The sequence below is a fragment of the Cervus elaphus genome, chromosome 13 (genome assembly GCF_910594005.1).
Source record: "Cervus elaphus chromosome 13, mCerEla1.1, whole genome shotgun sequence".
NCBI classification, from domain to species: domain Eukaryota; kingdom Metazoa; phylum Chordata; class Mammalia; order Artiodactyla; family Cervidae; genus Cervus; species Cervus elaphus.
In genome coordinates, this window is record NC_057827.1 from 26262414 (window position 1) to 26290214 (window position 27801).

At 43.3% G+C, this 27801-nt stretch overlaps 1 protein-coding gene and 1 long non-coding RNA gene across 5 annotated transcripts in view; both read right to left on the reverse strand.

Moving 5' to 3' along the window:
• Positions 1-18984, reverse strand: part of LOC122706989 — a 50747-nt gene extending 31763 nt beyond the window's left edge. For 2 of the 4 annotated variants that reach the window (XR_006344537.1, XR_006344540.1), the window contains exon 1: positions 17077-17394. This is a non-coding gene — a long non-coding RNA (uncharacterized LOC122706989). Of the gene's footprint in view, positions 1-17076; positions 17395-18582 lie in introns of those variants that run through there. The other 2 variants (XR_006344539.1, XR_006344538.1) reach the window with 2 other exon arrangements.
• A 4237-nt stretch (positions 18985-23221) lies between these two features.
• Positions 23222-26560, reverse strand: RPS17 (ribosomal protein S17). The gene is made up of 5 exons (XM_043922262.1): positions 26437-26560; positions 25998-26149; positions 25393-25498; positions 24633-24698; positions 23222-23348 (listed from the first exon to the last, which is right to left on the reverse strand). The coding sequence occupies exons 1-5, from the start codon at positions 26437-26439 to the stop codon at positions 23268-23270; spliced, it is 408 nt and encodes a 135-aa protein (XP_043778197.1). The 5' UTR covers positions 26440-26560; the 3' UTR covers positions 23222-23267.
• Positions 26561-27801: the final 1241 nt, after the last annotated feature.

Genomic DNA, 27801 nt, shown 5'->3' on the forward strand with positions numbered 1-27801 from the left:
AACAAGAGAAATTATAAAATACTTTGAGAATGAAAATGAAAATATAAGGGTCAAAAAAAAAAAGAAAAAAGAAAATATAAGGGTCTAAAATTTATGGAATGTAGCAAAAGCAGTGCTTGCAGAAAAATTTACAGCTGTAAATTATACATTAAAAAGATGACAACTCAAATCAACAGCTTTCTGCCTTAATAAGTTAGTAAAAGAAATGCAAACTAAATCAAAGCAAACCTTAGGAAAGAAATAATAAAGATTACAGCAGAAGTAATTGCAACAAAGATAGGAAAACAATAGAGAAACAGCAACAGACCAGAAGTTGATACTTTGAAAGATGAACAAATTGAAAAACTTTGGGCTAGATAGAAAATAAAAAAGAGAAAATCATGAATGAAAGATGGGGTCACATTGCTACCAACCTTACAGAAATAAAAAGGATTATAAAAGAACACTATGAATAGCTATATAACAACACTTGAGAGAACTAGGTGAAATGTACAAATTCCTAGAAAGACACAAATTAATGAAACTAACTCAGTAAGAAATTGAAAAGCTGAATAGATCTATAATAAGCAGAGGTAGAATTAGTGACCAAAAAATTTCCCACAAAGAAAACCTCAAGGCCAGACGGCTTCACCATTGTATTCTACCAACATCTAAAAAAGGATTAACACCAATTCCTGTCAAATTCTTCCTAGACACAGAAGAGGAAGGAACACTTCCCAGCTCATTTTGAGGTCAGTATTACCCTTCTAGTACCAAAACTAGACAAATATATAACAAGAAAACTATTAATCATTGTCATTTATAAATATAGATGCAAAAATCCTCTACAAAAACTGAATGCAGCTACACATAAAAAAGTGAGATTTATCTCAGGAATGCAAGATTGGTCCAATGTTGCAAAATCACTGTAACGCATTTCACTCAAAGAATAAAACTACATGATTATCTCAAGAAGCATTTGATAAAATTTGACACTCTTCCATGATTGAAAAAAAAAAAAAACCCAATAAACTAGAAATAGAAAAACCCACAGCTGACTTCTTGCTTAACGGTGAAAGACTGGAAACTTTCTGCCCAAGATCAGGAATGAAACAAAGATACCTGCTCTCAATACTACTCAACATTGTACTGAGGCAAAGTACCAGGAAAACTGGGAGGGGGAAAAGAAAGAAAAGTCTCCAGATCAGAAAGAAAAAATTAAAATTATGTCTATTTGCAGACAATATGATCTTGTATATAGAAAACCCCAAGAAATACCCACACACACACACACAAACCCATTAGACCTAATGTTGGGGATCAGAGGGGTTTTCCTGGTGGCTCAGATGGTAAAGAATCCGCCTGCATTGCGGGAGACCTGGGTTCGATCCCTGGGTTGGGACGATCCCCTGGAGAAGGGAAGGGCTACCCACTCCAGTATTCTGGCCTGGAGAATTCCACGGACTGTATTGTCCATGGGGTCACAAAGAGTCGGACACGACTGAGCGATGTTCACTTTCATTTTCACTTGAGATCAGAGCAGGCCACTCCAAAATATGCCACAATGATGATCTTGAGTTGAAGTTACTTGAGAAATAGAGGACAGACTGATATAAAAAGTACTCTGACCTCCCTGTTTCCCCCTGAAAGAGGAAGGAAAATCTCCTCCCTATACCAGGAGGACAGAAAGCACCCTCATCACCAGAGTTAGGGAATTCAAGGCTAAGAAAGCTGTATGAACAAAATTTTGCAACTTTAAGCACAAGCCCCTTCATTAAATTTTCACAGATAATTGTTTCTTTGTTTTAAATTGATATATAAAATATCCTGCTTTGGTCACTTTGGGAGTCTCATTTCTATGAGACCTCCATGTGTACAAAATAGTTTCTTTCCTTCCTGTTAATCTGTTTTGTGTCTATTCAATTATTATACCAGCCAAAAGAACTCAAGAGGGGTAGGGGGAAATGTCCTCCTTTCCAAAAGTAGCAAGGTTGCAGGATACAATTTCAATATATAAAAATCAAGTCTATCACTTCACTGTGTGTAGAGCAGAGACTAACACAACATTCATTGTAAAGCAATTATCTTTCAATGAAAAAATCACCTGTTTCTACACACTATGAATGATTAAGAATGAAATTAAGGAAATATAGGTAATATAATAATCTATAATGGAAAAGAATCAAATATATAATATATACTGTTGTGGTTGTTCAGTCAGTCGTGTCTGACTCTTTATGACCCCATGGACTGCAGCATGCCAGGTTTCCCTGTCCTTCACTATTCCCTGGAGTTTGCTCAAATGCATGTCCACTGAGTCAGTGATACCATCCAACCATCTCATCCTCTGTCGCCCCCTGCTCCTCCTGGTATATTATATATACCCTTCCAATAGCCATATGTTCAAATCTCAACCCCAGTGCCTCAGAAGTGACTTTATTTGTATTAGGGTCATTTGTGGGTGTAATTAGTTAAGACAAGGTCACCCTGGAATAGGGTGGGCCCCTAAATCAATATGATTGGTGTCCTTATAAAAAGGTGCCATGTGTGATGCACCTACAAGCCAATGAACACCAGAGGTTGCTGGGAAACCACCAGAAGCTAGGAAGAGACAAGGATGGATCTACCTATAGGACTGAGGAAGCATGGCCCTGAAGATACCTTGATTTCAGACTTCTAATCTCCAGAACTATGAGAAAGTTGATCCCTATTGTTTTAAGACACCCAGTTTGTGGTTCTTTACTATGGCAGCCCTAGGAAGCTAATACAATCCACAGATTGATCTATGGATTCAACACCATCCCTTTTAAAGGCCCAATTGCCTTTTTTTCTTTTTTTTTTGGCAGGAGTTGTCAAGCTGATCCTAAAAATTCATACGGAAATACTAAAGGCCTGGATAGCCAAAACAATCTTGAAACAGAACAACAAAGTTGGAAGATGCACACTTCATGACTTTAAAACTTTCTATACGTGCTAAATCGCTTCAGTCGTGTCGGACTCTGTGACCCTATGGACTGTAAGCCCACCAGGCTTCTGTCCATGGGGATTCTCCAGGCAAGAGTACTAGAGTGGGTTGCCATCCCCTCCTCCAGGGGATCTTCCTGATCCAGGGATCAAATCTGCATCTCTTATGTCTCCTGTATTGGCAGGAAGGTTCTTTAACACTAGCACCACCTGGGAAGGCCAAAACTTTCTATAAAGCTTCAGTAATGAAGACTGTGTAATACTGGCATAAGGATAGGTATATTGGTTAATGGGATAGAATTGAGAGTCCAGAAATAAACCCTTACATTTATGATTAACTGATTTCCTACAAAGGTGCCAAGATCTTCCAGTGGGGGAAAGTACAGTCTTTTTAACAAATGGGGCTAAGATAGCTGGATATCTCCATGCAAAAGAATAAAGTTGGACCCCTACCTCACATCACATAAAAAAATTAACACAAAGCAGATCAAGGACCTAAACATGAGAGTTAAAACTACAAAACTTTTAGATGAAAAAGTTTCCCTGGTGGTTCTTATTTCCTGGGCTTCCCTGGTGGCTCAGCAAAGAATCTGCCTGCAATGCAGGAGACCTGGGTTCAATCCCTGGGTTGGAAAGATCCCCTGGAGAAGGGAATGGTACCCACTCCAGTATTCTGGCCTGAAGAATTCCATGGACTGTATAGTATTTAGATGAAAACACAGGCATAAATCACAGTGACCTTCGGTTAGGCAATGATTTCTTAAAGCACAAGCAACCAAAGGAAAAAACAGATAAATCAGATTTCAACAAAACCTAGAACTCTGTGCTTCAAAGGACACTATTAGGAATGTGAAAAAACCATTCATAGAATGAGAGAAAGTATTTGCAAATCGTATATCTGATAAGGTCACAGTAAACAGAATATACAAAGAATTCTTATAATTCAACAATAAAAAGATAAATAATCCAGTTCTTAAATGAGCAAAGAATTCGAATAGACATTTCTTCGAAGAATATACACAAACGGTCAATAAGCACATGAACAGATGCCCAACATCCTTACCCATCAGGGAAATGCACAACAAAACTGCAATAAGACACCATTTCACATACTCTAGTGTGACATCACCAGAAAAGGACAGTTAATAAGTTTGGCTGAGACTGTGGAGGAATTGGAAACCCCACACATTGCTTGCTGGAATGTAAAATGGTGCAGTTGCTTTGGAAAACAGTTTGGCAACTTTTCAAAAAAGTCAAACATCAAGCTACCGTGGGACCCCAACAAGTGCACTCCTAGATACACACTCAAGTGAAATGAAAACTTAGGTTCATACAAAAAATTTTATATGTTCATAGCAGCACTATTCACAATAACTAAAAAGTTGAAACAACCCAAATGTTCATAGATTGATAAATGTATAAACAAAATGTGGTATCACCCATACACTGGAATATTATCAGGCCATATAAAGGAGTGAGATACTGATATACTGCAACATGGTTTAATGCTGAAAACATGATGCTAAGCGAGGGAAGCCAGGTACAAAAGACCATAATATTATACAATTCTATTTATATGAAATCTCCAGGCAAATCCATAGAAATTAAAAGCAGGTTAGTGGGGACATCCCTGCTGGCTCAGTGGTTAAGTATCCACCTGCCAGTGCAGGGGACACAGGCTCCATCCCTGGTCAGAGATTTCACATGCCTTGGAGCAGCTAGGCCCACGCACCACAACTACTGAAGCCTGTGTGCTCTAGGGGCCATGAGCTGCAACTACTGAGCCTGTGGGCCACAACTACTGAAGCCCACGCACCCTAGAGCCCGTGAGCCGCAAGTTCCGAGCCCATGTGCTGCAACTACTAAAGCTTGTGAGCTCAGAGCCTGTGCTCTGCAATGAAGAGCAGCCCCTTCTTGCCACAACTAGAAAAACCCCAAGCACAGCAATGAAGATTCAGCGGCCCAAAACAAATGAATACTGTTTTATTTATTTTTTAGGTAGATTAGTGGTTGCCAAGAGCTGGGGGTAGAGAAATGGGGAGTGAGTTGGTACTAGGCTTTCTTTGGGGATGGATGGGCATGTTCTGAAATTAGATAGTGGTGACAGTTGCACAATCTTGTGACTATACTAAAAACCACTATGTTTATACTTCAAAAGGGCAAACCTTATAATATGTGAATTATATCTCAATTTAAAAAAATAAGATGTTATCTGGGGTGCAGTCATCTGAAAGTGTCCTGGGGCTGGAGGGCTGGTCCACATCCAAGGCGACTTCCTCCCAGTGTGGTTGTGGTTGTCTCCTAGTCACCAGGTGGACCTCTCAAAAGGCTGCTGAAGTGTCTTTCCGACAAGGCAGCTGGCTTCGCACAGAGCAGTTAATCCAAGGACGTCACAGAGTATTCTGATGACCTCGTCTTGGATGTTACAGACTGTCACTTCTGTCGTGTTAAGTGAGTCACTAAGTCCAGCCCATAACCAAGGAGAGGGATGAAACCTACACCTCTTGAAGGGAGGGAGTCTTAATGCGTGGGCACACTTCATGGATCACTGCCTTGTCGTGGTGAAGGGCCTTGCATAACTCAATGAACCTATGAGCCATGCTGTGCCGGGCCACCCGAGACATCACAGTGGAGAGTTCTGACAAAATGTGACCCACTGGCGGAGGGAATAGAGCAACCACCTCGGTATACTTGCTGTGAGAACTCCACGAACTGTATGAAAAGGTAAAAAGATATAACACCAAAAGATAAGCCTCCCAGGTTGGAAGGTGCTACTGGGGAAGAGTGGAGAAATAGCTCCAGAAAGAAAGAAGAGGCTGGGCGAAAGCAGAAATGATGCCCAACTGAGGATGTGTCTAGTGATGAAAGTAAAATCTGATGCTGTAAAGAACAATACTGCATAGGAACCTGGAATGTCAGGTTCATGAATCAAGGTAAATTGGAAGTGGTCAAGCAGGAGATGGCAAGAGTGAACACTGACATTTCAGGAATCAGTGAACTAAAATGGACCAGAATGGGCAAATTTAACTCAGATGACCATTATATCTACTATTGTGGGCAAGAATCCCGTAGAAGAAATGGAGTAGCCCTCATAGTCAATAAGAGCTTGAAATGCAGTGCTGCTGCTGCTAAGTCGCTTCAGTCGTGTCCGACTCTGTGCGACCCCATAGACGGCAGCCCACCAGGCTCCCCTGTCCCTGGGATTCTCCAGGCAAGAGTACGGGAGTGGGGTGCCATTGCCTCCTCCGTGAAATGCAGTACTTGCTTGCAATCTCAAAAATGACAATGATCGTGGTTCATTTCCAAGGCAAACCATTCAACATCACAATAATCCAAGTCTATGTCCCAACCACTGATGCTGAAGAAGCTGAAGTTGAATGGTTCTATGAAGACCTACAAGACCTCCTAGAACTAATACCCAAAAAAGATGTCCTATTCATCATAGGGGATTGAAGTGCAAAAGTAGGAAGTCAAGAGATACCTGGAGTAACAGGCAAATTTGGCCTTGGAGTACAAAATGAAGCAGGGCAAAGGCTAACTGAATTCTGCCGAGAACGCACTGGTCATAGCAAACACCCTCTTCCAACAACACAAGAGATGACTCTACACATGGATATCATCAAATGCTCAATACTGAAATCAGATTGATTATATTCTTTGTAGCCAAAGATGGAGAAGCTCTATACAGTTAGCAAAAAAAACTGGGAGCTGACTGTGGCTGAGATCATCAGCTCCTTATAGCAAAATTCAGGCTTAAACTAAAGAAAGTGGGGAAAACCACTAGGCCAGTCAGGTCCGACTTAAATCAAATCCCCTATGAATACAGTGGAGCTGATGACTAGAGTCAAGGGGTCAGATCTAGTAAATAGAGTGCCTGAAGAACTATGGACAGAGGTTCATAATATTGTACAGGAGACAGTGAACAAAACCATCCCAAAGAAAAAAAAATGCAAGACGGCAAAGTGGTGGTCTGAGGAGGCTTTACAAACAGCTGAGGAAAGCAGAGAAGCGAAAAGCAATGATGAAAGGGAAAGGTACACTCAGCTAAATGCAGAGTTCCAGAGAATAGCAAGGAGAGACAAGAAGGCCTTCTTCAATGAACAGTGCAGAGAAATAGAGGAAAACAACAGAAGAGGAAAGACTAGAGAGCTCTTCAAGAAAATTGGAAATATCAAAGGCACATTTCATCCAAAGATGGGCACAATAAAGAACAGCACACAATAAAGACCTAATAGAAGCAGAAGAGATCAAGAAAAGATGGCAAGAATACACAGAAGAACTGTACAAAAAAGCTCTTAATGACCTGGATAGCCCCGATGGTGCAGTCCCTCACTCAGAGCCAGACATCCTGGAGTGTGAAGGCAAGTGGGCCTTAGGAAGCACTGCTGCCAATAAAATTAGTGGAGGGGACGGAATTCCAGCAGAGCTATTTCAAATCCTAAAAGATGATGCTATTAAAGTGCTACACTCAATACGCCAGCAAATTTGGAAAACCCAGCAGCAGCCACAGGACTGGAAAAGGTCAAACTTCATCCCAATTTCCAAGAAGGGCAGTACTAAAGAATGTACAAACTACTAGACAATTCTCCCATGCTAGTAAGGTTATCCTCAAAATCCTTCAAGCTAGGCTTCAGTATTACGTGAACAGAGAACTTCCAGATGTTTAAGCTGGGTTTAGCAAGGCAAAGGAACCAGAGATCAAAATGCCAACATATGCTGGGTCCAAGAGAAGGCAAGAGAGTTCCAGAAAAACATCTACCTCTGTGCTTCATTGACTTCGCTAGAGTCTGACTGTGTGGATCACAACAAACTGTGGGAATCCCTTAAACAGATGGGAATACCAGACCATCTTACCTGTCTCCTGAGAAACCTGTATTCAGGTCAAAAAGCAACAATTAGAACCTTATGTGGAACAACTGACCGGTTCAAAATGGAGAAAGGAGTAGGACAAGGCTGGTTATTGTCACCATGTTTATTTAACTTATATGCAAAGCACATCATGTAAAATGTCGGGCTGGATGAATTTGCAAGCTGGAATGAAGATTGCCGGGAGAAATATCAACAAACTCAGGTATGCAGACGATACCACGCTAGTGGCAGAAAGCAAAGAGGAACTAAAGAGCATCTTGATGAGGGTGAAAGAGGAGGGCGAAAAAGCTGGCTTAAAATTCAATATTCAAAAAACTAAGATCATGGCATCTGGTACCATCACTTCATAGCAAATAGAAGGGGGAAAGGTGGAAGCAGTATCAGGTTTCCTCTTCTCGGGCTCTAAAATCACTGTGGATGGTGACTGTAGCCATGAAACCAGAAGATGACTGCTTCTTGGCAGGAAAGCTATGACAAACCTAGACAGTGAATACAAAGCAAAGACATCACTTTAATATAGTCAAGGCTGTGGTCTTTCCAGTAGTCATGTATGGATGTGAGAGCTGAACCATAAAGAAGGCTGAGCAATGAAGAACTGACTAAAGAATTTATGGTTTTGAACTGTGGTTCTGGAGAAGATTCTTGAGAGTCCCTTGGAAAGCAAGGAAATAAAACCAGTCAGTCTTAAAGGAAATCAAACCTGAATACTCATTGCAAGGACTGGTACTGAAGCTCCAATACTTTGGCCACCTGATGCAAAAAGCTGACTCACTGGAAAAGACCCTGATGCTGGGAAAGGCTGAAGACAGAAGGAGAAGATGGAGACAGAGAATGAGAAGGTTGGATGGCATCACCGATTCAATGGACATGAACTTGGGCAAACTCCAAGAGGTGGTGAGGGACCGAGAAGCCTGGTGTGTTGCAGTCCATGGGGTCACAAAAATTCAGACATGACCTGGTGACTAAACAACACTTTAAAACCTCCCACATGTATGTGTAACATATCTAGGACATATTAGAAGCTGACAACAGGGCTCCATGAGCCAAGGGGGAGCCAGCAGGCTGAAGGACATGAGCTGGATGGAAACTGCTCACTGTAAACTCATTTGTAACTTTTGAAATGTGAACCACGTACATGCTGCCTGTTCAAATAATTAAAAAAATTTTTTTTAATTAAAAATATTCATTTTCTTTTAAGAAGGAAAACAGTCTTAACCTGTAACTTGCCTTGCTCACTGAATCTGTTAAGTCCTAAATCAAACTGCACTTTTATAAACACAAATTTATTATTATATGTTTATATTTATCTCTCCATACATGGATATTTTTCATGCCCTAGCTCCTAACAGCCAAGGTTTAACAAAAGACAGAACTGGAATCCTTCTTTGGGCTCTAAAATTGGATAATCTGGATGAAACTGACAAATTCCTCAAAATACACAAACTACCTAAATTGACTGAAGAAGTAGAGAATCTCACTAGACCTATATAACAAGTAAAAACATTGATTCGGTAATCAGTAACTTCTGAACAAAGAAAAGTCTAGGACCACGTGGATTCACTGGTGAATTCTACCAAAAGTTAAAAGAAAAACTGATACCAGTTCTCAAACTCGTCAAAGAAATAAAGTAGGAGAGAACACTTTCCATCACATTCTATGAGATCAGCACTTCCCTGGTACCAAAACCATATTAAGATAATCACAAAAAAGAAAATTAGAAATCACTACCACTTATGAAAAGCAATGCAAAGATCCTCAACAAAATATTAGCAAATCAAACTGAGTGTGTTAAAAGGACTATACACCATGACAAAGTGTAATTTATAATAGAAATGCAAGGATTCAACATAAGAAAAAAGTGAATGTAATATATCACAGTAGTAGAAGGAAGGGAAAAAATACTGTCAGTTAATACAGAAAAGGCATTTACAAAAGCCAACACTCTTTCATGATAAAAGTGCTCAGAAACTATGAAGAGAGGGACGATTCCTCAACATGATAAAGGGCATTTACAGAAAAACCACAGCTAAATTTATGCTCCACAGAGAAAAGACTGCAAACTTTACTTGTAACTTCATGAACGAGACAAGAATGCCTGCTTTTACGACTGCTATTTAACACTGTCCTAGAAATTCTAGCACAGCAATTAGACAAGAAATAAAAGGCATCCATATTGGAAATGAAGAAGTAAAGCTATCTGTATTTGCAGGTGACATGACCCTATACACAGAAAATCCCAAGGAATGTATCATAAAGTTATTAAAGCTAATCAACAAATTCTCAAAATTGCAAAAAATCAGTTGTTTCTATATACCAGTAATGGTTAGAAAAGAAAACTGAGAAATCAATTCTATTTATAGTAATAGCTGTGTGTAGGTTTTCCACACCAAGCAATTCTCAGATTCTCTGTAGACAACAACTGGTGTCCTACAATTTCATTCAGTTCTGACACTCACTACCCAGAGTTAGCACAGAATCCCCCCATGGTTTAAAATGTCAATCCACCTACTTCAGCCATGAGCCCCCAGGTTATCCACACTTCTGTCTGACTTGGTTACAAATTGGGGGCTCCCTTGACCCCATCTGAGGTTCAGTAATTTGCTGTAACAGCTTACAGAACTCAGGGGAAAACATTATTATTACGGGTTTATTATAGAGGACACAGGTGAACAGCCCAGTGAGGAGTCACACCTGGTGGGTTCTGGAAGAAGCCCAAGCACAGGCTCTTCAGTCTCCAAGGAATATGGAATGTACCCTCCCAGTACTCATTCACTAACCCTTATCACTTAAGAGTTTTTATGGAGGCTCAATTATATAGATGTGATGGATTAAATCATTGGCTACTGGTGATTAACTCAATTTCTAGCCTCTTAGCCCTCTGCATGTATGGATGTGAGAGCAGGACCATAAAGAAGGCTGAGCACTGAAGAACTGACAAGAATTTATTCTTTTGAACTGCGGTTCTGGAGAAGACTCTTGAGAGTCCTTTGGACTGCAAGGAGATCAAATCTGTCAATCCTAAAGGAAATCAACCCTGAATATTCATTGGAAGGATTGCTGCTGAAACTGAAGCTCCAATACTTTGGCCACCTGATGCAAAGAGCTGACTCCTTGGAAAAGACCCTGATGTTGGGAAAGATTCAAGGTAGGAGAAGATGACAACAGAGGATAAAATGGTTGGATGGCATCACCAACTCAATAGATATGAGAAATAATCTCCCTCGTGAGTTGTAGAGGAAATGCCATTTAAACTCCTTTTTTACTGAACTAATTACAAAAGAAACTTGGGCAGTGGAAAATGAGAGAGGTGAGGGTGTGGGGAAGCAAGCAGCTCAGCACACCTAGATGATGGTTTCTCTGCCTCAGTGGATTCTCTGAGATGCCACCTTTTAAAAGAGCAGTTACAACCTTTCATCCTCTGATGCAACAATTCCAATTCTAGATCTCTTTAAGGAAACAGCCTCTCCCAGAACTTTATAGATACAAATGCATGTTGCAGCATCATTGGCCAAAAACTGAAAACAGCGAAGATATCAATGACTGTGTTACATAAATGACGCTATGTTTATTGATGAACTATTATATCACCATCAAAATATTGTTTAGAAAGGGTTTATGATAGTCTGGAAAGTCTTATACTGTTCATTGTTAAAGTGGATTCCCAAATTATAAAACTTTCCCCCTTGCTATGATAAAAGATTGCTACTTGCACTGTTTTTCTGGGAAAGATTGAGGGCAAAAGAAGGAGGTGGCAGAGGATGAGACAGTTGGATGGCATCACTGACTCAATGGACATGAGTTTGAGCAAACTCCAGGAGACAGTGAAGTACAGGGAAACCTGGCGTGCTGCAATTCATGGGGTCACAAACAGTTGGACATGACTGAGCGACTAAACAACTCCCCTCCACAGAAATCAGGGATGGGGCTTAAAGTTCCAGTCCTCTAATCACCTGGTTGGTTCCTCTAGCAACCAGCCCTCATCTGGAAGCTATCGATACCCTACCAAGAGTCACTTCATTAGCATAAACTTAGGTATGGTTGAAAGGGCTTATTATGAATAACAAAAAAGGGTCCCTGAAAAAAGAAAAAAAAAAAAAAAGGGTCCCTGGTGGCTAAGACAGCAAAGCATCTGCCCAAATGCAATGCAATGTAGGAGACCTGGGTTTGATCCCTGGGTCAGGAAGATCCCCTGGAGAAGAGAATGACTACCCACTCCAGTATTCTTGCCTGGAGAATTTCATGGGCAGAGGAGCCTGGTGGGCTAGACAGTCTATGGGGTGCAAAGAGTCAGACACAACTGAGGAATTAATATTTTTACTATTCTTCACTTAATGAATAATAAATCATGGGCCTTCCATCTCTAACACTGAGGAAATTCCAAGGGTTTTAGAAGATTTTGTGCCAGGAACTGGGGAGAAAGACCAAATATGTATTTCTTATTACATCACAATGGGCTTCCCAGGTGGTGCTAGTGGCAAAGAACCTGCCTGCCAATGCAGGAGACAGGTTCCATCCCTGGGTGGGGAAGACCCCCTGCACTAAGAAATGGCAACCCACTCCAGTATTCTTGCCTAGAGAATCCCATGGATAGAGGAGTCTGGCAGGCTATGGTCCACAGGGTCACAAAGAGCTGGACATGACTGAAGTGACTTAGCACACATGCGCTTATCACAATAGCACAATCTGAAAGAATAAAATGCCTAGGAATAAATTTAAGCAAGGAGTACAAGAAACTGTTCCCTGAAAATTACAAAGTATTCCTCTAAGAAATTAAAGAAGATCTAAATAAGTGGAAAGACATCCCATGCTCACGGATTAGAACACTTAATATTGTCAAGATGTCAATACTACCCAAAGCCACCTACACAATTCAGAGCAACTCCTATTAAAATTCCAGTGGGCTTCTTTTGCAAAAAACAGAAAAGCTGATCCTCAAATCATGGAGTCCATGTAAGAGGCTGAAGTGTATTCCCCAAAATTCACATGCAGGAGTCTTAACCCTCAATACCTCAGAATGTGACTACATCTATAGACAGGGCCTTTAAAGAGGTAACCGTGTCACAATGAGGCCCTTAGGGTGGGCCCTCATCCACTCCTCCTGGTGTCCTTATAAGATGAGGAAATTTGGACCCACAGTAAGACCAGGGCTGTGCATGCAAAGAGAAGATCACGTGAGGCCACAGCAAAAAGGCAGCCAGCTACAAGGCAAGAAGAGAGAAATCAAAATTGGGAGAAATCAAAGCTGCTCACATCTTGATCTGGGGCTTCCAGCCTCCAGAATGGCAAGAAAATAAATCTGTTTAAGCCACCCAGTTTGTGGTATTTTGTTATGGCAGCTCTAGCAAACTTACACAGCCCAGGTAAACAAACAAACAAAAAATCTTGAAAAAGAACAAAGTGGGAGGACTTAAATTTCACAGCTCACTCAAAGCTACAGTAATCAAAACACTGTGGACTGACGGAGGGACAGACTTACAGATCAGTGGAACAGAATTGAGAGTTCAGAAACAAACCCGTACATTCATGGCTAACTGATTTTTGATAAGGGTCTTAAGTCCAATCAATGGGAGAGGAACCGCCGCTTTAACGAATGATGCTGGGGACAACTGGACTTCCATATGAAGGAAAATGAAGTTGACACCCTACCTCACTACATATACAAAAATTAACACAAATGGATACGTGTATATGTATGACTGAGTCCCTTTGCCGTTCACCTGAAACTACCACAACATTGCTAATTGGCTATACCCCAATAACAAATAAAGTTTAGAGGTTAAAAAAAATATGATCACCCCCCAAAATTAACACAAAATGCATCAAAGAATTAAGTATAAGAGCTAAAACCATAAAATTCTTGAAAGAAAACACAGGGATAACACTTCATGAGGATTTGGCAAAGGATTCTTAGATATGACACCAAAAACATAGGCAATAAAAAAATAACTAATTGAACTACATCAAAATTTAAAACTTTTGTGCATCAAAGGACACTATCAACAGAGAAGGCAACCCACAGCCTGGTAGAAAACACATGCGAATCATACCCAATAAAGAATTAATATCCAGAATATACAAAGAGCTCCTGCAACTCAATAACAATAAAACTCAGTTTAAAAATGGACAAAGAACTGGAACAGATATTTCTCCAAAGAAGATATACAAATGGCCAATCAACACACTAAAAGATGCTCAACATCTTTAATCATTAAGGAAATGCAAATCAAAACTACAATGAGATACCACTTCACACTCATGAGTATGCCCATTATGTGTGTATACATATATATATATTTGTGTGTGTGTGTATATATATATACACACAATATATATATTGTAAAATATAATTATTTTATATTGTATATATACAATACAAAAAATATATATATTGTAAAATATATACAAATATATATATATAAACCTACTAGGGGCACCCTTGGTGGCCCAGTGGTAAAGAATCTGCCTGACAATGCTGAAGACACAGGTTCCATCCCTGATCTGGGAAGATCCTACATGCTACAGAGTGACTAAGTCCATGTGCCATTAACTACTGAGCCTGTGCTCCACAGCTGGGGCGCTGCAACTACTGAGTCCACGCACACCACCCCTGAGCCCATGGGTCACCACTCCCGAGCCCATGGGTCACCACTCCCAAGCCCACGAGCCACCACTCCCGAGCCCATGCACCACCCCCGAGCCCACGCGCCACCACCCCCGAGCCCACGCGCCACCACCCCCCGAGCCCCCGCGCCACCACCCCCGAGCCCACGCGCCACCACCCCTGAGCCCACGCACCACCACTCCCGAGCCCACGCGCACCACTCCCGAGCCCACGCGCCACCACCCCCGAGCCCACACGCACCACCCCCGAGCCCACGCGCCACCACCCCCGAGCCCACACGCACCACCCCCGAGCCCACGCGCACCACCCCTGAGCCCACGCACCACCACCCCCGAGCCCACGCGCACCACCCCTGAGCCCACGCACCACCACTCCCGAGCCCACGCGCACCACTCCCGAGCCCCCGCGCCACCACCCCAGAGCCCCCGCGCACCACTCCCGAGCCCCCGCGCCACCACCCCAGAGCCCACGCGCCACCACCCCCGAGCCCATGCGCCACCACTACTAAAGCCTGCACACCTAGAGCTACGTGTTCCACAACAAAAGAAGCCAAAACAATGAGAAGGCCACACACCACAACAAAGAGCAGCCCCACTTACTGCAACTAGAGAAAAGCCCACACAGCAACAAAGATCCAGTACAGCCAAAAATAAATACTTAAAAAAAATAAAATAAACTCAGAAAGTAAGAAGCTTGGGCAATGATGTGGTGAAATTAGAAATCTTGTGCACTACTAGTAGGAATGTAAAACAGTGCAGTTGCTGTGGAAAATAGTACATTTCCTCAAAAAAATTAATCATAGATTTACCATATGATCTAGCAACCCCACTTTTTGGTAGATACTCAAAACAACTGAAAGCAGGGGTTTGAACTGGCATTTGTACACCTGTGTTCATAGCAGCATTATTCACAAGGACCAAAAAGCAGAAGCAACCAAAATGCTCACCATAAAATGAATGGATAAACAAAATATGATATGGGAGAATAAGGAGTTATTGTTTAATGAGTACAGAATTTTTGTTGGGAATGATGAAAAACTTTAGATATAGCAATTATGGTTACCATAACACTGTAAACATATTTAATGCCTCCAAACTGTACACTTATGACTGGTTAAAGTCAAGTCGCTCAGTCGTGACTCTTTGCGACCCCATGGACTGTAGCCTACCAGGCTTCTCTGTCCATGGGATTCTCCAGGCTAGAGTACTGGAGCGGGTTGCCATTTCCTTCTCCAGGGGATCTTCCCGACTCAGGGATGGAACCTGAGTCTCCCGCATTGCAGGCAGACACTTTACCCTCTGAACGGTTAAAATAATAAATATTTTATGTTTTAAAAAACTTTACCACAATTAAATAACACTTTATCAAAATCGATGGAAGTGATGATGGTTAAGTCTATGAGAGTAAAATTCATTGTGAACAGTTACTAGTTCAGTAACTGACAGACTTATTTTCTGTAGAATACATATTAATGAGTAATGCAATGAACAGCACGGGTTTTAAACACTTTAGATTTCTGCAAACTTTTAATTCTGTACAAATAAGGTCCTTTCTGTTGCACATATTTCTATCAACATCAGCTATAACATTAGCTCAGCCAATTCTCACTTCAGGTCATGTTGAATCAGTGATTTATCATCTTTAAAAATATTCTCACCAGTAGCTGTTCCATGCAGATTACTCTACAGACTTAATTCTTCAGACTCTTCAAAGTTGGCACCCACTCTTGCATAACCCAGCAGTATTGGTAACATCTTTGACTTATCAAGAGTCAAGGAAAACCATTCAGAATTATCTACTTTGTTTTAAATTGACTATTCATATTGCTCCCAATGTTTTCAGCACTTTAAACAACCACTCTCACCCAAAGACTAACGGTTTTAAACAAGCTAATTTATCTGGAAGAAACACATGCAGAGAAAACAAACTCAGCACTGATAACAACTTCCGCTGCCCACCTACCGAATGAGCCGCTCATACCTTAACACTGAAAGTCCAGTTTTCTCTTTTTTTAATGAAAGTATGCACTAACAATTTGTAAAAAATAAAATGTGATTATATGGTGATCAGTATGGCCCTCAAAACACTATGGTGTAATAAATGTGTAACTGCAATCTGTAGTGTAACGTGATCACAGTGCCTCGTTACTGTCTCTATGGCAACTATGTAATCCAGCCATTAAATCAGGAACACAGCCATCTACAGTTTGTAAACAAAAGAATGTGGCTACGTCCTAATGAAATTCTGTATGTAGACACTGACTTCAATTTCACATAATTTCCATAGCCCACAGGATTCTCCTCTTGCTGCTGCTGGGTTTTAACGCAGTGGTCCCCAACCTTTCTGGTGCCAGGGACCGGTTTTGTGGACTTTTTCCACGCACCGGGGTGGGGGTGGGGGGGCGGGATATGGTTTCAGGATGATTCCAGTGCATTACATTTATTGTGTACTCTTTTTCTATTATTATTACATCAGCTCCACCTCAAGACATCAGGCATTAGATTCTGGAGGTTGGGGATCCCTGTTTTAAAGCATTTAGAAATGTGAAAATCATTTTTAGTTCACGTCTTATTCACAAACGGGCAGCTGGGCACAGTTTGCTGACCCCTGCAGTCGAAAAAGAGAAAACGAGCTTTACTCACATTTTTTACAATTGAATCCGGCTGTTTGTTTTCTCCAGCGTCTAATGAGGAAAAGCGGCAACCTCAAGTAAAAAGAAAGTTAAAACTCCTGAAACTATCAATAAAATAATCAAACATCTGACAAGTTTAATTTAGAAAGCAAATGTGACATTTAAAATGATTCACATACCAATAAAACTGAAAATCTTAAGGACATAGGCAATACACAGAATATGAATTCATATATTCACGGAGATAGGATATACATCTACGAGTTTTGCCCTCAGATAGAGGCGAAACTTGTGCTTCAACTGTTAAGCGCAACGACCTGGGTGGCTTCCCCCCAACCCCCCCAGCACTCCAGTGGGAGTCTTTCTTCCTTTATCTTCTCAGAATCTTTTGGCAATGGGATGCTTCTCCTTAGGGGCATATTAAAATCAGCCTCATCATACACAAAGGTAGAAGTGGAGCTGCTCTGTTCCAAGACCGGGTGAAGGACCCTGACTGTTGCTCTGTCTCCCCCTTGTCAGTCACAGAGACTGTTTCACAGCGTCCTGGGAACCCATAAAAGGTCTGAGAACCTTTAGTTTAGTATAAAGACCACTGGCGGGGAGACCCAGGTTCTCAGTTAGAAATGGAGCTCAGGCCAAGCTGTCCCGTGGTGGAAACCAGGAGGAGCAGAGTGACCTAGGAGCTCAGAGACTGTCTCAACAGCAGTGAGCAGCCAAGTGGGGGAAGGACGTTGGCAGAGCTCCCATGCTTCCGCCAGAGGAGCTCCTCTTACCACTGTTTTCTTTTACTCAAAAAAAATTTTTTTTGGTTTTTGATTTTTACAAATGTTGGTGTACAACAACGTGCCAATCAGGCTATAATTATATATACATCCCCTCCCTCCCCACCCTCTCTCCCATCCCCAACCTGGGGTTTGATTCAGATTCTAAACAGAGGTTTTGCATCTTTCGCTGCCTTAAGAGCTATTTTACAACTCTCCAAGTTGTAGATGTCTGACAATGCAACTAATTCTTACCTATAGACAAATGTAAATAAATTCTGTTGGCTAGAGGTTTAGCGGACTTCCCTCCAGTGGAAGAGGTCGGTCTTGTGTCCATTTATAAATTCAGCATTCCCTTTCTCCAAATTTGTCCCTGACTTCTTTTTTCAACTGACTGCAACATCGGTTTTTTAAAAATTAGGTTTTTAAAAAATACTTACCAAGTTCATTTTATATCTGTGTGACAGTCATTTCACTTTGTTGAAAATTGTACGTTAACAAAACTAAGGACAATATGGGCTCCCTGGAGGCTCCGCGGTAAAGAATCAGCCTGTAGTTCAGGGGCCGCAGGAGACGTGGGTTCGATCCCTGAGTGGGTAAGATCCCCTGGAGAAGGGCATGGCAACCCACTCCAGTATTTTTGCCTGGAGAATCCGCATGGACAGAGGAGCCACGGGGTCGCAAAGAGCCGGACACGACTGAGCGACTTAGCACAGCACACAAGGACAATATAGGAAAAAAAAGAAGAAAATTACCTTCAAAACGTTCCTGGGACTCTTTGAAATCTCCAAGCAGCAGAGTCGGTGACACAAAAGGCAGAAGACTATCATATTTCATGACATATGCCAATAGACATTATCAGACGCAAACAACACAGGAGAGACGCTAGTCCGGTGGCGTCCAGCCCAGCTGGGCTGGAACCGCCCGCGAGCACACTTAGCACCGAGTGGACACACCTGAGCCGCGCGCCCCGCCCCACCACGCCTGAAGCCGCGCAATCTCAGGCTGGGGGCAGCGCCTCACCACCTGCTTTTAACAAGTTCCACAAGAGGTTCTAAGGAGCCCAGGGCTGATTTTACAGATGCAAGAACCAAGGCCTAGGAGAAGCTCCTCAACGCTGATGGAGAATGAAACCGCTTCTCTGTGCCGTCCCGGTCGGCTCCCTGCTCCTCCCCAGCCCTTCCCATCCCTCATCTCACTTACCTGGAGCCTTAGAGGTGGACCCGCCGGCAGGCGTGGAGCTGCGACGGCACTGCCTCCTAGTGGCGGAGCACGGCAAACACCACAGCACACAGCCTTGTGTTTTAATTTTCTAGTTTCTCTCCCCTACAGAAAGCCCAGTCCTTTCCTCATCATTGACACCGAAAACCGAAAGAGGGAAGGCTTCTTTACACAGAGCCGTATGTAGAAGGCAAGGTTACTTGCTGAGAATGCCCGACTCCACACCAAGAAATGGAAAGAAATGTTCTTGGTGAAGAAGAGAAAACTCCTTCCCTACTGTACAATACTAATAAATATAAGGTAATCATGGAGGTAAAATAACAATAGATGTTAAAAGCAGTGAGTGAAAGGTTGAACAACGGGGTATTTAGCCACAAAATACCTTCTTACAACTTAACAGCGGAGAAACTTGAGAGATACACCTTAATCCAAGCACTTGAAGTGAACATCACTGAAACTGTGACAGATATTCTGTCTCTCAGTATGATGCATCGAGTACACAGTATCGAGTACTCAGTATCACTTCTGTGGTACAGATCTGCCTTGACTTAGGATGGGGTTATGTTGCAATAAACCCATAGTAAATTGAAAATACCCTAAGTCAAAAATACATTTTATTCACAACCTACTGAACATCATAAATCTTCCTGCCCATGCGGGAGAAGCAGGAGAGGCCAGTTCAGTCTCTGGGTAGGGAAGATCCCCTGGAGAAGGGAATGGCAACCCACTCCATTATTCTTGCCTGGAAAATCCCATAGAGGAGCCTCGCAAGCTGTGGGGTTGCAGAGTCAGACATGGCTGAATATCATAGCTTACCTGAGGCTGTTTTTAACATTGTAACGCATTAACCTACAGTTGAGCCAAATCAACTAGACGAAGTCCACTTTATAATAAAGCACTGGGTCTCTCTCATATGTGCAAGATCAAGCCAATCACTCCTGAAGGAAATCAACCATGAATAGTCACTAGGACTGTTGCTGAAGCTCCAATGCTTTGACTACACAATACAGAAAAGCCTACTCATCGGAAAAGACCCCGATGTTAGGAAAGACTGAAGGCAAAAGGAGAGGGGGCGTCAGAGGATGAGATGGTCAGGTAGAGTAAGTGACTCAATAGACATGAATTTGAGCAAACTCTGGGAGATAGTGGGGAACAGAGGAGCCTGGTGTGCTGCAGTCCATGAGGTCGAAGTCAGACTCGCCTTTGTGACTGAACGTCTCATGTACTGAACACTGTACTGAAACAGAATGTATAACTACAGAATAGTTAAGTCTATTTGTTGCTTTGAGATCACATAAGCTGACTGGGAGCTGCGGCTCACTGCCCCTGCCCAGTCATGAGTTAAACACTATCCTAACCTGTAAAAAGATAAAAACTCAGTTCTCTGAAGTAGTGTCTACTGAATGCCTGTCACTTCCACACTATACTAGTCAAAAAATCTTAACTCAAACCACCTGTATTTCTAAAATTAAAAAAAAAAAAAATCTAAGTGCAAGACATCAAACTGAAATTGAAGGACATTCTACAAGGAGTCAGCCAACACTTTTCAAAAACATCATGAAAGACATGGAACGAAAAGGACATAAAAAGTAGGTATAGTGATTCTGGGTTGGATCCTCAACCAGGAAAACTGGAAGAAATTACTGGGAAAATTGGCAAAATCTTACATTGGATTATGGATTAGAGAAGAAACGCTAAAGGCAAAGGAGAAAAGGAAAGATATGCCCATCTGAATGCAGAGTTCCAAAGAATGGCAAGGTGAGGTAAGAAAGCCTTCCTTGGTGATCAATGTAAAGAAATAGAGGAAAACAATAGAATGGGAAAGACTTGCGATCTCTTCAAGAAAATTAGAGGTACCAAGGGAACATTTCATGCAAAGATGGGCAAAATAAAGGACAGAAACAGTATGGACCTAACAGAAGCAGAAGATATAAAGAGGTGGCAAGAATACATGGAAGAACTACACAAAAAACATCTTCATGACACATAACCACAACACAATGGTGTGATCACTCACCTAGAGCCAGACATCCTGGAGTCTGAAGTCAAGTGGGTCTTAGGAAGCATCACTACGAACAAAGCTACTGGAGGTGATAGAATTCCAGCTGAGTTATTTCAAGTCCTAAAAGATGATGCTGCACTCAATATGCAATTTGATCTCTGGTTCCTCTGCCTTTTCTAAATCCATATTGAACATCTGGAAGTTCTCGGTTCACGTACTGTTGAAGCCTCACTTGGAGAATTTTGAGCCTTACTTTGCTAGTGTGTGAGATGAGTGCAGTTAAAGTGCTGCACTCAATATCCCAGCAAATTTGGAAAACGCAGCAGTGGCCACAGGACTGGAAAAGGTCAGTTTTCATTCCAATCCCAAAGAAAGGCAATGCCAAAGAACGCTCAAACTACCACACAATTCCACTCATCTGGACATGGAACAATAGACTGTTTCAAAATTGGGAAAGGCTGTATATTGTCACCCTGCTTATTTAACTTGTATGTAATCATGCAAAACGCCCAGCTGGATGAAGCACAAGCTGGAATCAAGATTGCTGGGAGAAATGTCAATAACCTCAGATATGCAGATACCACCATCCTTATGGCAGAAAGTGAAGAGGAACTGAGGAACTTCCTGATGAAAGCAAAAGAGGAGAGTGAAAAAGCTGGCTTAAAACTCAACATTCAAAAAACTAAGATTATGGCATCCAGGCCCATCACTTTATGGCAAATAGATGGGGAAACAATGGAAACAGTGACATACTTTATTTTCTTGGGCTCCAAAATCACTGCAGATGGTGACTGCAGCCATGAAGGTGCTTGCTCCTTGGAAGAAAAGCTATGACCAACCTAGACAGTGTATTAAAAAGCAGAGACATTACTTTGCTGACAAAGGTCTATCTAGTCAAAGCTATGGTTTTTCCAGTAGTCATGTATGGATGCAAAAGTTGGACTATAAAGAAAGCTGGGCACCAAAGAATTGCTTTTGAACTGTGGTGTTCAAGACCCTTGAGAGTCCCTCGGACTGCAAGATCAAACCAATCCATCCTAAAGGAAACCAGTCCTGAATATTCATTGGAAGGACTGATGCTAAAGCTCCAATACTTCAGCCACCAGATGCGAAAAAATGATTCACCGGAAAACACCCTGATGCTGGGCAAGACTGAAGGCAGAAAGGGATGACAGAGGATGAGATGGTTGGATGGCATCACCGACTCGATGGACATGAGTTTAAACAGGATCTGGGAGTTGGTGATGGAGAAGCCTGGCGTGCTGCAGTCCATAGGGTCAGACAGTAACTGAACTGATGGGTTAGGTAGCAGTATCATATCCATGTGGATTTCCTGATTACCATCACTCATTTATGGTTGTTAAAAGAATGTCCTTGTTCTTAGGAAAGTGACAAGATATTTCAAACAAAGTGGCACATAGGTAACTTAATCCCAATGGATCAGAAAAAAATGTGTATGTAAAAACAATATATGAAGCAATTGGGAGAAAATGTGAACTTAGAGGCCTGGAAAGAGTATTTATAAGTTCTTTATGCCATCTTCTTGCAACATTGCAAGTTAGAAATTGTATCAGGTGTTATAACTTTGTGTATTTACAGTACACATTTTCAAGATGTTTCCTAGGATCAAAGTGCTCCAACTGCTCCTCCAGCTACTTGTGAACAAGGACCAGCCCAACCTAGCACTCTCCACCATGCAGTTGGACCCACTGCCTCAGCAGGATCCTTAAGTTCAGAACCATCTCTCAGGATTCACCTAGCAAGCTCTGCCTCCCTTAACCTGCCACATCCCATGGTCTCACTGATCCTTCCACACACAGCCATTCACACTCAAGTCTCCATTCTATCTCCCATCCCTAGAAAACCCAACCCTCATACATATGAGGAACATGACCCTTTCAAGACAAGAAGGTTCACTAACCCAAACTCCATGTACCCAGGAGAGGCTGAGTTCAAACACGTAGGAAACATGGGGTAAAGAGGGAAAAGTATTTCCTGACTTTTGCCCGAAGCCAGAGTGAGTGCGAAGGACCTGCCAGGACCAGGCCTTCTCATACATTCAGTCTGTATGGACACTGCCCACAGGTGCTCTGCAGGACACTTCTCCCATGAGAAAGAATTCCTGCCCTTAGTTCCACCAGGACCGAACCCCACAGATGACACAGGCAAGGTTGTTGTCCGAGGTTTATTGAAAATATTACAGCACAGCAGAAAGACTCAAACAGCTCCACGTGGTGTTTTGAAGTTCATCCCAACTGTAGGCTGAGTGACCTGCAGGTTGGACAGACTGCCAAAGTCCTGTAATGATAAAAATGGGCTTAGTGTGGCTGTTCTGGCAAGATCCATGTCCAGAGTCCCAGCACCATCATTAGGCTATGCTTCACCAGCCCCCTCCAGCTCAGGTCAGACTGCTAGGACCCTGCAGAAAAGTGAGAGCCTTCTCCCCACCCCAGACCAGTAAACTCACAAGGGGGTGGACTCCATCTGAAGGATCCTCCACCCTAACAGTCACAAGGGAGCTGTCCTGTGCATTCTAAGACTTTTAACAGCATCTTCAGCCTTTACCCATAAGCTGTGTACCCCCAGCTGTGACCAGGTATCACCAAATGTCCCCTGGGTGCAAAATCTGTCCCTTTGAGAATACCGCTCTAAGGCTAACACAGTGCCCCTTCACTTTCAGGACCAGTCTCAGATAGGAAGCATCACTCATGCAGCCAGCATTTGTGAAGGCCCAGGAAGAGGAGTGGTGGGACAAGGGCAGCACCTGCCTCTGAGCTGGCTCAATCTAAGTGCAGTGAACCCAAGGGCACACCACATAACCAGAAATTAATTCCTCATTTCATGCTCAAAGACCAATTTTAAGGTTGAAAATAAAAAGCTACATTCCAGGATAGTGGTTATTTCAGGAGAAAATAATCTGTAACAGGCTTTAGCTGTACTGGTGATGTTTTTCTGAAGCTGGGTGGTAGCTATATAGGAATTCATGCTATTATTTAAACGTTTCATCATCATAAAAAAGGGAAAAATAAAGTTGCTCGAAATCAACTGCCTCCTGGACTCTGAAGCTCATGCTCTCACCAAAATGCAGAAATACTAAGATAAATCACAGAAGAGACACTTATCAGTGTGCTGAAGACAGCTGAACCCCTCAATTAGTGCCCTGTCAGCACCAGAAATGGAACCAGAGCTCATGTGAGTGGTTAGCATGAGGACACAGGAGAGCAAGAAGAATGCAACAATCTCTAGATCTGGGAATTATCGTCATGTGGACAGCAAACTCAACCTTTAGCAACCAGCTAAACCCCCTCTGAAGATAGTCTAGCTTAGTGGTTAGAAGTGTGGATGGATTCCCACCTCTGCCACCCACTAACCTGAAATTACCACTCCAACATCTATAAAATGTAAACAACAGGATGTGCCTCGTGGGATACAGTGAGAAAAACAACATATAGAAAATGTGGAAATTACCTGATATATTTTAAAGATTCAACAAGTGTTACCCAGGGGTATTACAGATGGTGGAGAGCTACTGATGGTTGGTGACCAGGGAAACCCTACTTCAGGAATTCAGCAAACACCTACCAAGAGCTTCAGCATTTCCTTAGTGTCAGGATCTACTTCAATGATTTCCTGATCCAGGGCTGAGACCTAGGAGAAACAAGGCAGGCCCCAAATAGTAATGAGTTAGAGAATCTCTCACCTTCCCTGCCTTTTCTCCAAGATCCTTATATGAGGAAGAAAAATTGGGGGAGGGGGGAAGCATAGAGGGGATACAATAGGATCCCACAAATTCAGTATTTAAAAAAACCTTAAGACTGGGTTTATATCAACAGTCCAGGAATATTATACCAAAGCAAAAAAAAAAAAAAAAAAATCAAGCCAGAAGACATGGTAAGTCACCAATCATGCAAGGTTCTCATGTACAGAACTTACATGGTCCTAACAGGACACAACACATAGGCAGGTACTAAGAGATTATGGGCACCTACAGCTGCTTATGGGCTTCCCTGGTGGCTCAGATGGTAAAGAATCCGCCGGCTATGTGGGAGACCTGGGTTCCACTCCTGGGTCGGGAAGATCCCCTGTAGAAGTGTCTGGCAACCCACTCCACTATTCTTGCCTGGAGAATCCCACGGACGTGGCGGGCTACAGCCCAAGGGGTCGCAAAGAGTCGGACGCGACTGGGCCACCAAGCAGAGCACAGCTGCTTGGGTGTGGGGAGGAGTCTATGGAGACGCAGCTGAGGTCCCCCTGGAAACCAAGTACCCGAAACGGTTCTCAGGAACCTGCTTCTATCTTTCAGGATGAACCGGAGATCCAGAGTGAAACCCAAAAAGTTTACCTCAGGCACGTAATTGTCTCTCCTCTCTCTCTCCTCCTCCTGCAGCTTGATGGAGATACCTCTCACCGGGCCTCTCTGAATCCGCTTCATCAGATGTGTGACGTAGCTACAAAGCGCCCCAAGAACACACATTGGTCCCCACGGTACACAGCACGTCTGGATGTGCACGTAGGAGTTTCAGTTCTTTTCCCGTAGTGAGAAGAGTCATCATCATCATCTTGGGAGTCCTGACTCTTAAAAATCTTCTACATACACAGAACCTCTACACGCAGCTCCGCTTAACCAGGCATGCCTGTCCTCTGTATTCATGTTCGTTTGTAAAATCACCAAATACTCCAACAAACTTTCGCGATCCCTCCCAACCCTCATCTGCTTTCCTTCCAATTCCAATTCACGCAATACAACAGTAAATCAAGTAGATCTTTAAATATCCTCTTCCACAGATCGACTAGGGCTAACTTCGTCCAAGCGCCACTGCCAAACAGCCAAGTATCAGCAACGTGAACACAAGACAACTTCACCAAGAAACCCCACAGATGCACAGCTCCCAGGACCCACCCGCGGGGCCACGGAGGCCCTGGAAGCCGAACGCAGGCTCGACTCACCCTGCGATCTTATTGCGAAGCTTCTTGCTGGGAATAATGGCGATTTCCTCGCATACCCGCTTGTTGGTGTGGAAGTCATTGCCCAGGCGCGTGTAGTACTTCTCAATGATGACCCGGGCCGCCTTCTTTACGGTTTTGGTGCGAACGCGGCCCTGCGGGTGGAGAAAATAGGGTCACTCGCGAGGCAGGACCACCCCGCTCCAGGAAACAACGCGGTGTCACACCCTGACCCGAGTTGGGTTCGTGAGCTGGGGCTGAGCCCGATAGAGTAAAGGCCCGGCCGGGCAGAGCTGGAGCGCGGGGTCAACGCGGAAACCAGCCACCTACGGAGGCTTCAGCCTCACAGGGCAGTGCGCGCCTCCTCACGGGCTGGGAACTGAGGGAAACGGCGGATGGAGGACGATTCTGGTGGGCACGAACTTGAAGCCAAAACACCTACCATGTTGGCGGGTCCTTGGTAAAAGAGGAAACAGGAAACACAAGAGAGACCTATAAAGCGCAGGCCAGAAAGCCGCTTCCGCCTAGCCTGGGACGCGCTGAGCCTACTCCAGCTCACCACAGCGACTCCTAGCGGGGCGGAGGCAAAATAGAATGGAAATACGGACGGCTCGTCTGCATCCGGTAGGCGGAACGAGCTATTGACCCGCCCCCTGATGGTCAAGGCTCTTCCGCTCCGCCCCGCCTATGGTCGTCTTAGGCTGGTGTCTGAAAGCCTTTTCTTTCTTTATTTGAAAGCCTTCTACAGTGGTTTCTACAGCTTCTACATTGGTCCTGAGTATTCATTGGAAGGACTGACGCTGAAGCTGAAACTCCAATACTTCTGCTGGCCACCTGCTGCGAAGAACTGACTCATTGGAAAAGACCTTCATGCTGGGAAAGATTGCAGGCGGGAGAAGGGGACGACAAAGGATGAGATGGTTGGATGGCATTACTGACTCGATGGACATGAGTTTGAGTAAGCTGACTTTACCCCCGCGGCTTGCAGTAGGAGAGGTGCATCTCTTCCACACATACTGGCGGTGGTGGGTATGTTGGGGGGGCGGGGGTGGGGGGAGGAGGTGGACAGCGGCAGCGAGTGGAAGCACGGAAAAGTGAGAAGGTAGGGGATGGCCTCGCACACAGGGTCCCCACCAAGTCCATGGCTCAGAGCCTTGTGGCCTGGTGGGGACACAAGTACAACTGGGAAACAATTATCTCACTTCTGACTCTTTACTCAAATGTCACCTTATCAAAGGGGCTTTTCCTCCAATTTATGTATGAAGTAGCACTGTTGTCCTTTTTTTTTTTTTTAGCACTTCAGTTCAGTCGCTCAGTCGTGTCCGACTCTGCGTCGCCATGAGCCGCAGCAGGCCATGCCTCCCTGTCCATCACCAACTCCCGGAGTCTACCCAAACCCATGTCCATTGAGTCGGTGATGCCATCCAACCATCTCATCCTCTGTCATCCTCTTCTGTCCTCAATCTTTTCCAGCATCACGGTCCTTTCAAATGAGTCAGCTCTTTGCATCAGGTGGCCAAAGTATTGGAGTTTCAGCTTCAGCATCAGTCCTTCCAGTGACCACCCAGGACTGACCTTCTTTAGGATGGACTGGTTGGATCTCCTTGCAGTCCAAGGGACTCTCAAAGAGTCTTCTCCAACACCCCAGTTCAAAAGCATCAATTCTTCGGTGCTCAGCTTTTCCTATAGTCCAACTCTCACATCCATACATGACTACTGGAAAAAGCATAGCCTTGACTAGACAGACCTTTGTTGACAATGTCTCTGCTTTTTAATATGCTGTCTAGGTTGGTCATAACTTTCCTTC

Bases quoted from the DNA above. Each gene is read 5' to 3' on its own strand.
- RPS17 (XM_043922262.1), bottom strand. The intron at 24,699-25,392 runs GTAAACTTTTTG...TGTTTCTCCTAG, and splicing joins GAGACAATTACGTGCCTGAG to GTCTCAGCCCTGGATCAGGA. The intron at 23,349-24,632 runs GTAGGTGTTTGC...TTATCATTACAG, and splicing joins AGGAAATGCTGAAGCTCTTG to GACTTTGGCAGTCTGTCCAA.